The sequence below is a fragment of the Vipera ursinii genome (genome assembly GCF_947247035.1).
Source record: "Vipera ursinii genome assembly, chromosome: 2".
Lineage (NCBI taxonomy): Eukaryota > Metazoa > Chordata > Lepidosauria > Squamata > Viperidae > Vipera > Vipera ursinii.
The window spans coordinates 5,480,535-5,494,454 of record NC_139513.1 but is presented as its reverse complement, the minus strand read 5'-3'; the positions used below and the strand labels follow the sequence as shown (position 1 = coordinate 5,494,454).

At 44.7% G+C, this 13,920-nt stretch overlaps 1 protein-coding gene across 3 annotated transcripts; it reads right to left on the bottom strand.

Annotated features, from left to right (window-relative positions):
* Window positions 1–122: 122 nt before the first annotated feature.
* LOC310635871 (zinc finger protein 24-like) lies at window positions 123–12,805 on the bottom strand. 3 transcript variants are annotated; one of them, XM_083355207.1, is made up of 4 exons: window positions 12,342–12,805; window positions 10,179–10,286; window positions 8,151–8,277; window positions 123–278 (listed from the first exon to the last, which is right to left on the bottom strand). In XM_083355207.1, the coding sequence occupies exons 1-4, from the start codon at window positions 12,750–12,752 to the stop codon at window positions 202–204; spliced, it is 723 nt and encodes a 240-aa protein (XP_083211333.1). In that variant the 5' UTR covers window positions 12,753–12,805; the 3' UTR covers window positions 123–201. The 3 variants fall into 3 exon arrangements, with proteins under 3 accessions (XP_083211333.1, XP_083211332.1, XP_083211334.1); XM_083355206.1 differs by lacking the exon at window positions 123–278 and adding an exon at window positions 3,029–6,001; XM_083355208.1 differs by lacking the exons at window positions 123–278; window positions 8,151–8,277 and adding an exon at window positions 9,049–9,131.
* Between the last annotated feature and the right edge of the window lie 1,115 nt (window positions 12,806–13,920).

The window sequence follows — 13,920 nt, the reverse complement described above, 5'->3', positions numbered from 1 at the left end:
AAAAAACTGAGAAATTGGCCTCCTGAAGTGGGTTTCTCCTCCTAGCTAGACTCAAATGTGAGGCTTGGTATTGCTGACCACGACAGGATGAGATGGTGAAAAAAGAATACACAACAGCGGACTGTAGTATTACAGGACATAAGAGTTTATTAGCAAGGTTCCAAGAGTATAGTGTTTCTTTTCCAAAATGTATTCAGAAACTCAAGTAGTGAGGATCAATTGCCTTGGCAACTGCTCAAAAAGAGGTTGTCTTTCTGGGGCTGATCTCACTCTTCCTTCTGGTCAGAAGATAACAAAGACAAAGAAGACTTGTTCAGATAAATCTTGAGAACAGAAAAAACAAGACCACCATTTTGTGGGAATTAACGAAACTGCAGATGAAAATGCTTTCTAAATTTGATAAATGCATGTGGATTCTGTTTTATATATAGCTTTTTAGATAAATTATGAGGGAAATCAAGGAACCCACCAGTGCTCTAGTTGGAAATTTAATTTAATTTAATTTAATAATTTGATTTCTATACCGCCCTTCTCCTGAAGGACTCAGGGCGGTGAACAGGGCAATACACAATAAAAATCGAATACAAAAATTAAAAAGTCATTAAACATCATGCCCATAAAATCAATACATATTAAAGTTAAAACTAGTTTTAAAAACCCAACCCCATCCCGTCAGACCAGGCCAGCTTGTTCGAAAAAGAATGTTTTGAGATCGCGCCGGAAGGAGCGAAGGTCGGGGGCCATCCGGAGCTCAACCGGTAAGCGGTTCCAAAGGTCTGGCGTGCCCACAGAGAACGCTCTCCCCCTGGGGGTCACCAATTGGCATTCTTTGATCGGCGGCACCCTGAGGAGGCCCTCTCTGTGGGAGTGCACTGGACAGAGGGAAGTTGATGCCGGCCGCAGGTGTTGCCGTAGGTAATCCGGACCCACGCCATGAAGGGCTTTGTAAGTCATAACTAACACCTTGAACCTCACCCAGAGAGCAACCGGTAGCCAATGCAGCTCGCGGAGCAAAGGTATAACATGGGAGTATCGGGAAACTCCCAAGACAACTCACGCGGCTGCATTCTGCACCAGTTGGAGTCTCTGGGTGGACCTCAAGGGCAGCCCCATGTAGATAGCATTACAGTAGTCTAGATGAGAGGTCACGAGCGCATGAGTGACTGTGCGCAAGGCATCCCGGTCTAGATAGGGCCGCAACTGGCGCACCAGGCGAACCTGGGCAAAGGCCCCCCTAGTCACAGCTCCAATATGCTCTTCCAAAGAGAGCTGTGAGTCTAGAAGGACCCCCAAGTTGCGGGCCCTATCTACGGGGGGTAATAGCTCACCCCCCATGGCCAGTGATGGAATGATCGGAATTTCCCGGGATGCCGGCACGAACAGCCACTCAGTCTTGTCAGGGTTGAGTAGAAGCCTGTTCCTCCCCATCCAGACCCGGACTGCCTCCAGGCAACGGGACATCACGTCGAGGGCATCACTGGGGTGGTTTGGGGTCGAAATAAAAAGCTGGGTATCATCAGCATATTGGTGATACCCAACTCCAAAACCACGAATGATCTCACCCAGCGGCTTCATATAGATGTTGAACAGGAGAGGCGAGAGAACCGATCCCTGAGGAACTCCACAAATGAGAGGTCTCAGGGTCAATCTCTGCCCCCCTGCCAACACCGACTGCGAACGTCCCAGAAGGTAAGAGGAGAACCACTGGAGAACTGTGCCTCCCACTCCTAACCCCCTGAGACGTCGCACCAGGATACCATGGTCGATGGTATCAAAAGCCGCTGAGAGGTCTAAAAGGACTAGGACAGAGGAACAACCCCTGTCCCGAGCCCGCCAGAGATCATTCACCAGCGCGACCAATGCCGTCTCCGTGCTGTACCCGGGCCTGAAACCCGATTGGTACGGGTCTAGGTAGTCAGCTTCATCCAAGAACAAAGGGAGCTGCTGCGCCACCACGCTCTCAACAACTTTCGCCAAAAAGCGAAGGTTGGAGACCGGACGATAGTTGTTTAAAATTGCTGGGTCCAAGGCAGGCTTCTTGAGGAGGGGTCTCACCACCGCCTCCTTCAAGGCAGCGGGAAAACTACCCTGACTCAAACAAGCAGTAATCACTGCCTGGAGCCAGCCTCGTGTCCCATCCCAGGCTGCATAAGTCAGCCAGGAGGGGCACGGGTCCAACAAACAAGTGGTGGAGCTCAGCTTCCCCATGATCTTGTCCACTTCTTCAGGAGTCACAGGGTCGAACTCTTCCCAGATTAAATCGACAAGGCCGCCCGTATCCTCATCGTCAGACTCTACCCAGTCGGAGTCCAGACCGGTCCGGATCTGAGCGATTTTGTCCGACAGAAATCGACTAAACTCCTCGGCTCGACCCTGCAAGGGGTCCTCCCTCACCTCCCGATTAAGGAGAGAGCAAGTTACCCTAAACAGGGCGGCCGGGCGATTATCTGCGGACGCGATGAGAGTGGCGAAGTGGTTAGACCTCGCCACCCTCATCGCCGCGAGATAAGTTCTCGTAAACGACCTTAGTCGTAACCGGTCGGATTCGGATCGGCTGGATCGCCAACAGCTCTCTAGGCCCCGTCTCCGACGCTTCATCTCCCGGAGCTCCATGGAGAACCATGGAAACCCATTGGGATCTGCGCCGGGTCAAGGGCCGCATGGGTTCAACTTGGTTGAGTGCCTCTGTGGCTGCCCTTTCCCAGGCTTCCAGTAGGGCATCGACCGAGCTGTGAGCAAAGGAGGCAGGTGGGGGCCCCAGCGCCGTCTGGAACTGCTCAGGGCCCATCAGGCGCCTAGGACAGAACCATCTGATTGGCTCAACAACCCCACGACGGGGAGTGGCAAAACGGAAGACCAACCGCAGGAGATGATGATCGGTCCATGACAGGGGTGTAATAATTGGAGAACCCCCCCGAAATCATCTAACCACCGTCCAGATAGAAAAACCAGATCGAGCGTGTGACACCCCCCCCATGAGTTGGGCCCTGAATAACCTGCATCAGGTCCATGGCCGTCATGGAAGCCATGAACTCCCGAACTAACTCAGATGATCCCCCCAGGGATGGTAGGTTGAAGTCACCCAAAACTATGAGTTTGGGGAACTCAACCACCAACCCTGAGAGGATATCGAGAAGCTCAGAAATGATAGTAAAATGGTGATGGGCAAAAAGCAAGAAACTGAAGAGTTTAATTCCTATTTTGCATCCCTGTATCTACAGCATTGGGACGTGTGTGTGGAGAGAAATGCAAGTCAAAATAGGAAACAGAAATCCTCGCTGCTCTGAATGAATTCAAATATTTGGGGCGAAGATTATTCTGAGGCTACTTCCATGGATTTATATACTTCCCTCTATGGGCATCATTTTATGAGAATTATGGTGTCCTTCCCAAGCTTAGCTTTTCCACACTCTTTGCATTTACATGATTTCTCTTGTGTGAATCCTTTAATGGAGTTTCTACTAGAGGCCTTTCCCCTTTGTCCGTTTAGGTTTCTTCCCTATGTATATCCTTTTATGATGAGTAAAATGTTCTTTCCCAGGAAAAATTATATCCACACACTCCTTGCAATATATGGCTTTTCCTGAGTGTGGATTCCTTCATGAGTAAATGCCTTGTGATTATTAAAGCTTTTTTCACACTACATTCATCTATTCTCTGTGGAGCCTTTTATGAGCATTAAGTTGTGCTGTTTGAGCAAAGCTTTTTCCACATTGTGTGCATTTATAGGGTGTTTCTCCTGTATGGATTCTTTCATGATTAATAAGATAAATTTTCCGAGTAAATCGCTTTCCACACTCCATGCACTTGTATGGTCTCTCCCCAGTGTGGGACCTTTTGTGACAAATAAGATCGCTGTTCCAATGAAAGCTTTTTCCACAGTCCATGCATTTATACGGTCTTTCCTGCGTGTGCCTCTTTTGGTGGAAAGCAAGGTGCCATTTGTCTATAAAGCTCTTTCCACACTCCATGCATGTATATGGTCTCTCCCCAGTATGGATCCTTTCATGATGAATAAGTTCTGTGCTTGAATAAAAACTTTTCCCACACTCCAAGCATTTATATGATCTCTGCCCTGTGTGGATTCTAACATGAACATTAAGTTGTCTTCTCTGAGCAAAGCTTTTTCCACATTCTGTGCATTTATTTTCCCTTGTATGAATTCTTTCATGATTAATAAGATAAATTTTCCGAGTAAATTGCTTTCCACACTCCATGCACTTATATGGTCTCTCCCCAGTGTGGATCCTTTCATGACAAATAAGATCTCTGTTCCAAAGAAAGCTTTTTCCACACTCGAAGCATTTAAACGATCTCTGCCCTGTGTGGATTTTAACATGAACATTAAGCTGTCTTTTCTGAGAAAAGCTCTTCCCACATTCTGAACACTGAAATGGTTTCTCCCCTGTATGGATTGTCTGATGAAATTTAAGTTGTCCATTCTGAGCGAAGCTCTTTCCACATTCTGTACATTGAAATGGTTTCTCTCCTGTATGGATTCTTTCATGACTAATAAGAACACTTTTCTGAGTAAACGCTTTTCCACACTGTATACATTTATATGGTCTCTCCCCAGTGTGGATCCTCTTATGAAAATTAAGTTTTCCTTTCTGAGCAAAGCACTTTCCACATTCTGTGCATTTATGTGGTCTCTCCCCTGTATGGATTTTTTCATGTTTAGCAAGATAATTTTTGTGAGTAAATTGCTTTCCACACTCCATGCACTTGTATGGTCTTTCCCCAGTGTGGATCCTTTCATGACAAATTAGATCACTGTTCCAATGAAAGCTTTTTCCACACTCCAAGCATTTATACGATCTCTGCCCTGTGTGAATTCTAACATGAACATTAAGTTGTCCTTTCTGAGCAAAGCCCTTTCCACATTCTGTACATTGAAATGGTTTCTCTCCTGTATGGGTTGTCTGATGAAATTTAAGTCGGCATTTCCGAGCAAAGCTCTTACCACATTCTGTACATTGAAATGGTTTCTCTCCTGTATGGATTGTCTGATGTAGTTTAAGATTTCCTTTCTGAGCAAAGCTCTTTCCACATTCTGTACATTGAAATGGTCTCTCTCCTGTATGGATTCTTTCATGACTAATAAGACCACTTTTCTGAGTAAATGCATTTCCACATTGTATACATTTATATGGTCTCTCCCCAGTGTGGATCCTTTCATGACAAATAAGATGTCTGTTCCAATGAAAGCTTTTTCCACACTCCAAGCATTTATGCGATCTCTGCCCTGTGTGGATTCTAACATGAACATTAAGTTGTCTTTTCTGAGCAAATCTCTTTCCACATTCTGTACATTGAAATGGTTTCTCTCCTGAATGGATTCTTTCATGACTAATAAGACCACTTTTCTGAATAAACGCATTTCCACATTGTATACATTTATATGGTCTCTCCCCAGTGTGGATCCTTTCATGACGAATAAGATCTCTGTTCCAATGAAAACTTTTTCCACACTCCAAGCATTTATACGATCTCTGCCGTGTGTGGATTCTAACATGAACATTAAGTTGTCTTTTCTGAGCAAAGCTCTTTCCACATTCTATACATTGAAATAGTTTCTCTCCTTTATGGATTGTCTGATGTAGTTTAAGATTTCCTTTCTGAGCAAAGCTCTTTCCACATTCTGTACGTTGAAACGGTTTCTCTCCTGTATGGATTCTTTCATGACTAATAAGACCACTTTTCTGAGTAAATGCATTTCCACACTGTATACATTTATATGGTCTCTCCCCAGTGTGGATCCTCTTATGATTAAAAAGTTGTAAGTTGCAAAAAAAGCTTTTTCCACACTCCAGGCATTTATATGGTTCGTCCCCTGTGTGGATCCTTTGATGTGAAGTAGTATCAGTGCTCTCAGTGAATTTCCATTGCTGTATTTTAGATAAAGTAAAAGATATGGAATGGCTCTTTGTAGACATTCCACTTTGTAGTGTCAATGACCTCAGCTGTTTGTCATTCTCATTTTCCAGCCCATCACCATCACCTAGTTTGGAAAAAAAAAAACCAGAAAGTCTCATTAGAATTCAAAATTATTAGGAAGGGAGGGGGGTTGTCTCTCCCTGTCAAAAATATGTCCATCTGAGTTTTAGGTTGGGTATCAGCCATGTGTTAAAACTAGGAGATGTTGGGTTGAAATTGTTATCTAGGTCCTAGGACACTCTAATGGAAACCTCAAGGTTTTTCAGCCCTGAACCAGATTAAGGCTTTGGTGCTGATAGGTCAATCTTCCCAGGCATTTCTGTGGAGTAACTAAGGCAGACGTGTCAAACTCGCGACATCATGTGATGTCACGAGACTTATCAGGACTGTTTTGCCATTGCCGGCAATGGGGTGGGCATGGCTTCCGGATGACACGTCTGGACCGTGGGCCGGCAGTTTGACACCCCTGATCTAAGGCCTTTCACAAAGCTATGGTGAGTATTTCTGCCAAGGCCTTAGTTGTTTTCTAGAAGAGTAGCTGTAATGACAACTTTGGACAAAATTGCCCATGAAATAGCTCAGCTGGTTTGGGATCCGGGGCGGGGGGGGGGCTGGCTGTTAAAGAGAATCAAAGTGTAGTGTATGGCAGGGCTTTTCAACCAGTGGTACGGGTACCACCTGTGGTACATTGGCACCTGGCAGGTGGTGCACGACCATTCTAGAAAAGTGGTAGCGGGGGAGGGGAATGAGCTGAACTGGTGGCAGCACTACAGAAGCCTGAGTGAGAGATGACTGGAGCTGCAGGGCTGTCAGGGCTCAGCGGAAGCTCCAGGATCAGTGCTTCTTCGGGGCTGTCAGGGCTCAGTGGAAGCGTTAGGATCAGCGCCAGGCTCCAGTTAGAACTCGGTGCTGATCCTTCCACTTCTGAGCCCAGAAGAAGTGCCAGCCAATCAGCTGGAATGTTGCAGCATCTCCCGGGTCTTGTGATTTACATTCAGATGCTTGGCAACTGATTCATATTTATGATGGTCACAGTGTCCCAGGATCATGTGAAGTGACCAAAACCTGCTCCAACCACCCAGCACACGGGTGGAATAAAAACCAAACACATACCCACTCCACTCCTGCTGCCAATCCTCAAAACAAATGCTCACAACAATGAAAACCTCAGACTGGAGGAAGAGTGCCGCCGGGTGGGGAGGCAGGTGTGTTGCTCGGCTGTGGCTTGGGGAGTATTTTTTTAGTGCCATTGTAACTTTGAACAGTCAGTAAGCGAACTGTTGTAAGTCGAGGACTACCTGTACTTCATCACTTTTTGTCCCTTTTTTTGCGTCATCAAGTTTTTGATACCTTCCTAGGTGACTGGTGGTACTGGAATGTTGCCATATCCTAAAAGTGGTACAATGGGTGAAAAGGTTGAAAAGCCCTAATGTATGGGCTTTGCACCTGTGGCTGTCCACTGGATATTAGTTACATGCTATACATTGGTGGCCTTGTCTTTGGTCCCTCCATTTGCACAGGTCACAATTTTGTGTCAATGAGATTCTGAAAAGCTGTACCCCCTGCAGGGAGGCAGGACCTATTGAACTGGTCCGCCACCAGCGACTGCTGGATCCAAATGGGTTGCAGAAAGAACTGAGGGTTATAACTGCTGATGTACTGCAAGGTACAGTCAAGCTCTTAATCACTGTTTGGAACAGGAAGGTGACTGAGACTCTGGATATGTTTGCACCCATGCAACCTCTCCTCACCCACAGACCTCTCTATCTTCCATGGTATATAGAGAAACTGAGTGGGATGAAACAGAGGAAGAGGTGTCTAGAGTGCCGCTGGTGAAAGATAAGGATGTACTTGACTGAACACAGGTAACAGGTGCTATTAAAGCCTACCTCGTGGTGATATGTACAATCAAGAGTAAATACTATTCCAGACTAATTATATATACAGAAAATCAACCAGCGACATTCTTTAACATGAGCCATAACTGCCTGGGGACGTATATGAGAGTGTTTTCACCTGTCGCTGTACACTGGATATTAGCTACATGCTACATACTCTGACCCTGATTTTCTTGAGATTAGGAGAGGTTTTACAGGTGGTGGCCAGGTACAGTTCTGGCCATTTTAAATATCTGAGTGCAAGTATCTTCCATGTTCAGCTGCCACTGAAAACCTTTCCCAATAAACTGAACCCAGACCAATGAGGGTCCTTACCCAGAGCGGCCATATTCCTAGAAACCTCCAGCATGACTTCCATGCACAAGGCCTTCTGGCCAGAATCCAGCAGTGACCACTCCCCCTCTGTGAAGTCCACAGCCACCTCCTCAAAGGGATCTGTATTCTAGAAAGAAAAAGAAAATATTTCCCATGAGACAGTCCTCTCTTATGTTTTCTTTCTTATTTCCTATCAGGGTGGATCATAATCAATGATTTTTTTAAAAAAACGGATTTGTTTTATTTAAATTGGATTTTTTTATTGAAATCAGATTTTTTAAATTAAATTTATTTTAATAAAATGCTTTTGGAGTAAAAAATCTATCTAAATATAGTTTTCTATTTAAGATTCATTAATAATTTAGTTTGTTCAGTATGAAATGGAGCTTAGTTATGTAGCATGAGGCTGTATATTCTACAATATTTACATTTTTGGTATCCAAGCTTTGTAAGCTGAGATAACATGCACTGCATTGATGCATTCACACAATTTCACAGTAACCATGAGATAAATCATAAAACAAAGTTCAGGAATATTCCTTTATCCCATTGTTTTGCAAATCTACATACACTACAAACTGCGCGATTGTTTGAAGAGAAATGCATCTGTACCAGGCGCTTAGAGTTTTAATTAAATAAAAGAATTTGAATAGTTCTCCAACTATGTGGGATTAACTTATTAACCTAAAATCGGTTCTGATATTGCTTTTTTACTAACCTGACAGCTTATTATTCTAAATAGGGATCCTTCATTTTCTTTGCAAATAATATTAAGGATTCTAATTACCAGCAAGAATGAGTCCTGACATTTAAAGAGCACCTGTCATTTCAGATCCATCATGGCAGCGCCTGTTAGCAGACATCCACTCACTTGCTGCCCGCCACATTCCTCACCTTGTTGTGTCACTGCCGCATCACCAGCCATCCCATTAAAGTGAATGAGACTTTCAGTGAGTCAACAGCAGGTCAGAGGAGGAGTCGCTGCGGGACAGAGATGACAGTGCTCTTTAAAAATTATGATTTAAATCGAGTTGATTTAAATTGAGCCTTTTTACTAGTGATTTAAATCATGATTTAAATTCACTTGATTTAAATCAAATCCACCCTGCTTCCAACACAGAAAAGAGAGTTTTGCAAGAGACAAATGGATATTTTCTTGTAGGACAGACATACTGTACCTCTTCCATGCTGCTGTTTTAAAGGCAGAAAGTATGACTTAGATCCATCCAAGTGGCAGAATGATATTTCTTGGGGACCCCCCTCCCCAGGCTTGGAATAACTCACGAAAATGGTTTTGGGTAGGGGAATCCCATGGCCTCATCTCTCTGGTCCAGTAAAATACACATTTCTTAGAAAACAAGAGATACCGACTAAGAATTTTTTACCTGGCCTCTTTTTAAAATGTACATGATTCTGGAAATATCAAGTCAATTGACCAACAGTCTTACCAGGAAAACCTGTTACCTTTGACTTAGGGGTCATTATATGAGACATTTGTGCATACTGTAATTAATTTTTAAGTGGAAATATTGGCCTATTTCTAAAGCAATTTTTGTACAATTGGTATTGTTTCGCTTCATGGTTTTTATTTTTTTATCTGCTTTTCCAAAGTTTTTTGAAAAATATTTAGATAGACAGACAGACAGACAGATAGATAGATAGATAGATAGATAGATAGATAGATGATAGACAGACAGAAAGACAGATAACCTTTATTGTAATTTTTTACTGTGGGCACAATGGCACACATTAAAAATGAAATTTAGTTGCTTGCTTTCAAAGTGTACACATACGTAGCACACATTTAGACATACTATATATAACATATGTATAGACCTTATATGTAAGTAACATATAAATATTAATCACTAAGAAAGATTAAACTGTCCGAACACACATATTACATTTTCTAAATGGGTCATTCTGTGAGGAAACCAGGTTGAAATGCACATGGACTCAGCATTTGGTTTTCAAAGAAGCTCATGAATAGAAGGGGTTTAAACCTTTCACAAAAAACCCTTAACTTACCTGGCAAGGTGGTCCCAGTTGGATCCTCCTGAATGAAAGATCTTCAGAATCATTGGATGGATCTACTCTTTCCTGGAGCTCTGCTGAGATCTCCCCCATGAATGGCTCCTGCAAGTGATAGAATGGCCTGATTTATGATTCAAATGACTTTTAACCATGTTAGTTCACTTGCCTTACCTTCTCTCCAATTGAACTTTTCGAACTCAAGTCCATAAAAGAAAACTTGAGAAATCCTGCTCTGTGGAAGGCTATTATTTGTTGATAATCACCTGACCATTGTGGCCTTTCCTTTTTATGAATGTATTTATGCCTGTACTATCTCGTACTCTTTTTCCTTTAGATTTGGGGGCATTTATCTCCTGATAGAGACAGGATCAATTTCCCCTCCCTTTTGGGGTGGCTTCCCTGTGCTTCCTGCATGAGGAAACCACCAAATTGGTAGTTCAGAGGGAGAGCTTGAAGTGAACACTGAGACGTTTTCAAAGGTAAAATGCACCCACTGAAAACATTGTGACTCTCACTAAAGGCAATTTGGATACTTCATTTTTTTTCTCATGTCAAATTCCCAGTCAGGTTTAACTTTTACTGATAAATGTTTTAAGATAATTTTGAATATATAGAAAAGAAAAGCTGAACTAGGGAGAATCTCTGTTGGCAGATTTGCCCAATAAACCATTTTTGCAAAATGATTCAGAACGATATCCAACTTCAGTGAATGATATATTGTCCTTAATAAGTACACGGAGACTAAGGTGAACTGGAACAGAATAGAATAATAGAGTTGGAAGGGAGGTTGGAAGTTTTCTAATCCAACCCCCTGCTCAAGCAGGAAACCCTACACCATTTCAGACAAAGGGTTGCCCAATCTCCTCTTAAAAACTTCCAGTGTTGGAGCATTCACAACTTCTGGAGGCAAGTTGTTCCACTGATTAAATTTTTCCTTAGTTCTAGGTTTCTTCCCTCCTTGATTAGTTTCCATCCATTGCTTCTTGTCTGCCTTCAGGTGCTTTGGAGAATAGCTTGCCTCCCTCTTCTTTGTGGCAACCTGAGATTTTGGAACACTGGTATCATGTAACCCTTAGTCCTTCTTTTCATTAAATAGACATACCCAGTTTCAGCAACCGTTCTTTATATGTTTTACCCTCCGGTTCCCTAATCATCTTTATTGCTCTTCTCTGCTAAAAGAATGACGTGCCACAAATTGAGAATGGAACCAACTAGAATTAGTAACAGTTATGAACACAATGACAGGAACTTCCATAACCAAAAACTGCCCACTGACAGACCCTTTCTTAAACTGCTTTTTAGAGCAATATTCTGTGACATGATTGATAGAAACTTACAGATCAGAACTTGACATTTTTAGGTAATAAATTGAGAAACACAGGGGAGTTAGGACAACAAACTGTGGAGATGTGCATAAAGTGTAAAGCAGTGGTTCCCAACCCTTTCTATATCTCGCAGCTCTAGAACACTTCTGATATATTCTCCCACTCCTTACAAAAGTTGGAAATAATGGCAACAAATTATGCATGTACAGTATAATTTTGAAAACCCAAGTTTTTGCACCCCCTGGAATATTGTCTTGCACCCGTTTGGGAACTCCTGGTGTAAAAAGGTATGTCAATCTGTTGCTTTCCCTCCCTATTGTGATAGTACCTGGTCTATCAAAGCCTAGATGTTCTATTTTGTTTAGCACCATGCATTATGTAGATCATGTAGTGTAAATATATAATGTGTATCTAGTGTTATGGCCCTGCACCAGGTTCACATAATCTAGATGTTTGACTGTATTCGGGTAGATTTAAGTGACAGGAAATCATAAAGTATAAATACTGATTTTATGGCATATGTTAATAATATCCAGAAGGATGCACACGTGTATAAAGTAAGAGAAAGCTCAGTTAAATAGCTCTATCTTTGTTAACATAATCTTGCAATTCTGAAAGTATTTTTCCGATCCTCTCGTTGTACTCGCTGGAAAACTATGAATTTTATGACATTTCTCATCCCGTCCACGCCCATCAACATGTGGGATACCTTTTGCATTGCGGCTGTCCAGTCCAGGACAAACTATGTGGGAAGTGAGAAGGTGGGAATAGTGTCCCACAATGTTATTCCCACAGACGATTACGCCATCCCAGGGTGATGAAAGTCTCTCACCTGCCGCCCCTTCCCGAGCTCCTGGGTGGATGTCGGGCCGAGCAGGAAGCCCTCGGCCAGGGCCACCGCCTGGGCGCAGCTCTCCGCCCCGCACTCCCGCAGCCAGTCCGCCAGCTCCGGTGGCAATAGGGCCAGCAGCTGCTCCAGCACCACCCGGTCCAGCATCTCGGCTTTGCTACTGCGCTCCGGCCGCAGCCACTCGCGGCACAGCCGGTGCAGGCGGCTGCAGAGCGCCCGCGGCCCCTCGGCTTCCCGGGAGCGGTAGCTGCGGAAGCGCCGGCGCTCGGCCTCGGAGCTGCGGGTGTCCTCGGGAAGGCCGCCGTCGTTGCTTTCCCCGGATTCCCCGCCGCCTCCACTCCCCGCCTGAAGGGCCGCTGCTGCTCCCGCCCCAGGAGATCCCGGAGCCGCCATTCGTCCTCCCGCTTCGGCGAAGTCCGAGCGGGGGAAGCTTCCCCGGAGGCTGCCCTCGGTCATGGCGGACCCTACCCCTCCCCTCTCCCCTTTCCAGGCTGCAGGGGAGGAGGGACAAGGGGCGGGCCTCCGCTCCCTCAGAGCTTCTGAGGCGGAGAAGAGCAGCTAAAGGTCGTTCCCGCCAAAACTTTTCCCACCCCGCTGGCCAGCAAGACACTGGGTCAGACATCTGCCTCCTAAAGAGGCAAAACTTTATTGGACTCCCTCATTTACACCTAGAGCAGGGGTAGGCAACCTCGGGTCTTTTATGACTCGTGGACTAACTATGCTGAGTCAGGAATTCTAGGAGTTGCAGTCCCTGAGTTATAAAAGAGCCGAGGTTGCCTACCCCTGACCCTAGAGCGTCTCCTACAGCAATTACCGCCTTTCCTATCTTCTGCTTCAAGGCCCGGCGCAGGTCCTCTTCGCGTTCCCCGTTCCGTTTGGACGCTGAAAGGAAACCCCAGTTCTGCTGCTGACAGAATGTTTGGCCCAGAGTGGCAGGAGATGCGAGTGCAGAGAAGGGCTATAGGGGGCTGAGGATGTTGGCTGCGGTGGTGATTGAGCTAGGCAGAAATGAGCAAAGCGGATTGGATTGCTACTTCTGGGCAGCTGAGATTTTTCTCCCGGAATCCTCTTGGAAACGTGGATGTGTTCGTGGGACAGGTGGAAGAGACATGGATGGGGCTGCAAATCTGATCAAAAGGGGCCAGGGCAGCCATACAGTGACGTTTATTTATTATTAAATATGCAATCTTTGGGATTCCTGCTTTGGGGGTTCCTTCAGGCCACTTTATTTGTCCTGTTGTCTGTATTACTGTGGTGAGACTCAATGAAGGACCCCCAAAGGTGATTTTTCTAGACAACTGGAGTTTGATTTTCCTCTTCAGTTCTCAGCTTGGATGAGAAGTGAAACACCTTCAAGCAAAAACAAAATCCAGTTGTCTTTTGAAAAAACTCCTTTGGAACAACAATGACCTGGATCAGAAGTCCTCAACTCTTCCTCCCTGGGAGGGGATGCCAAGAATTAAGGCTTTTGGAACTGGGCCACAGAAGTGGTGGTTGAGAGTGCATGTGTATCTTGCCCATCCCCCCTTATGCAAGGAGCAGGCAAACGCAGATACTTCAA

Coding starts and splice junctions, on each gene's coding strand:
- LOC310635871 (XM_083355206.1), bottom strand. CDS start 12,752: ATGGCGGCTCCGGGATCTCCTGGGGCGGGAGCAGCAGCGGCCCTTCAG. Junction 10,287..12,341: donor AGCTCGGGAAGGGGCGGCAG/GTGAGAGACTTT, acceptor TATCACTTGCAG/GAGCCATTCATGGGGGAGAT. Junction 6,002..8,150: donor TAGGAATATGGCCGCTCTGG/GTAAGGACCCTC, acceptor TTTCCAAACTAG/GTGATGGTGATGGGCTGGAA.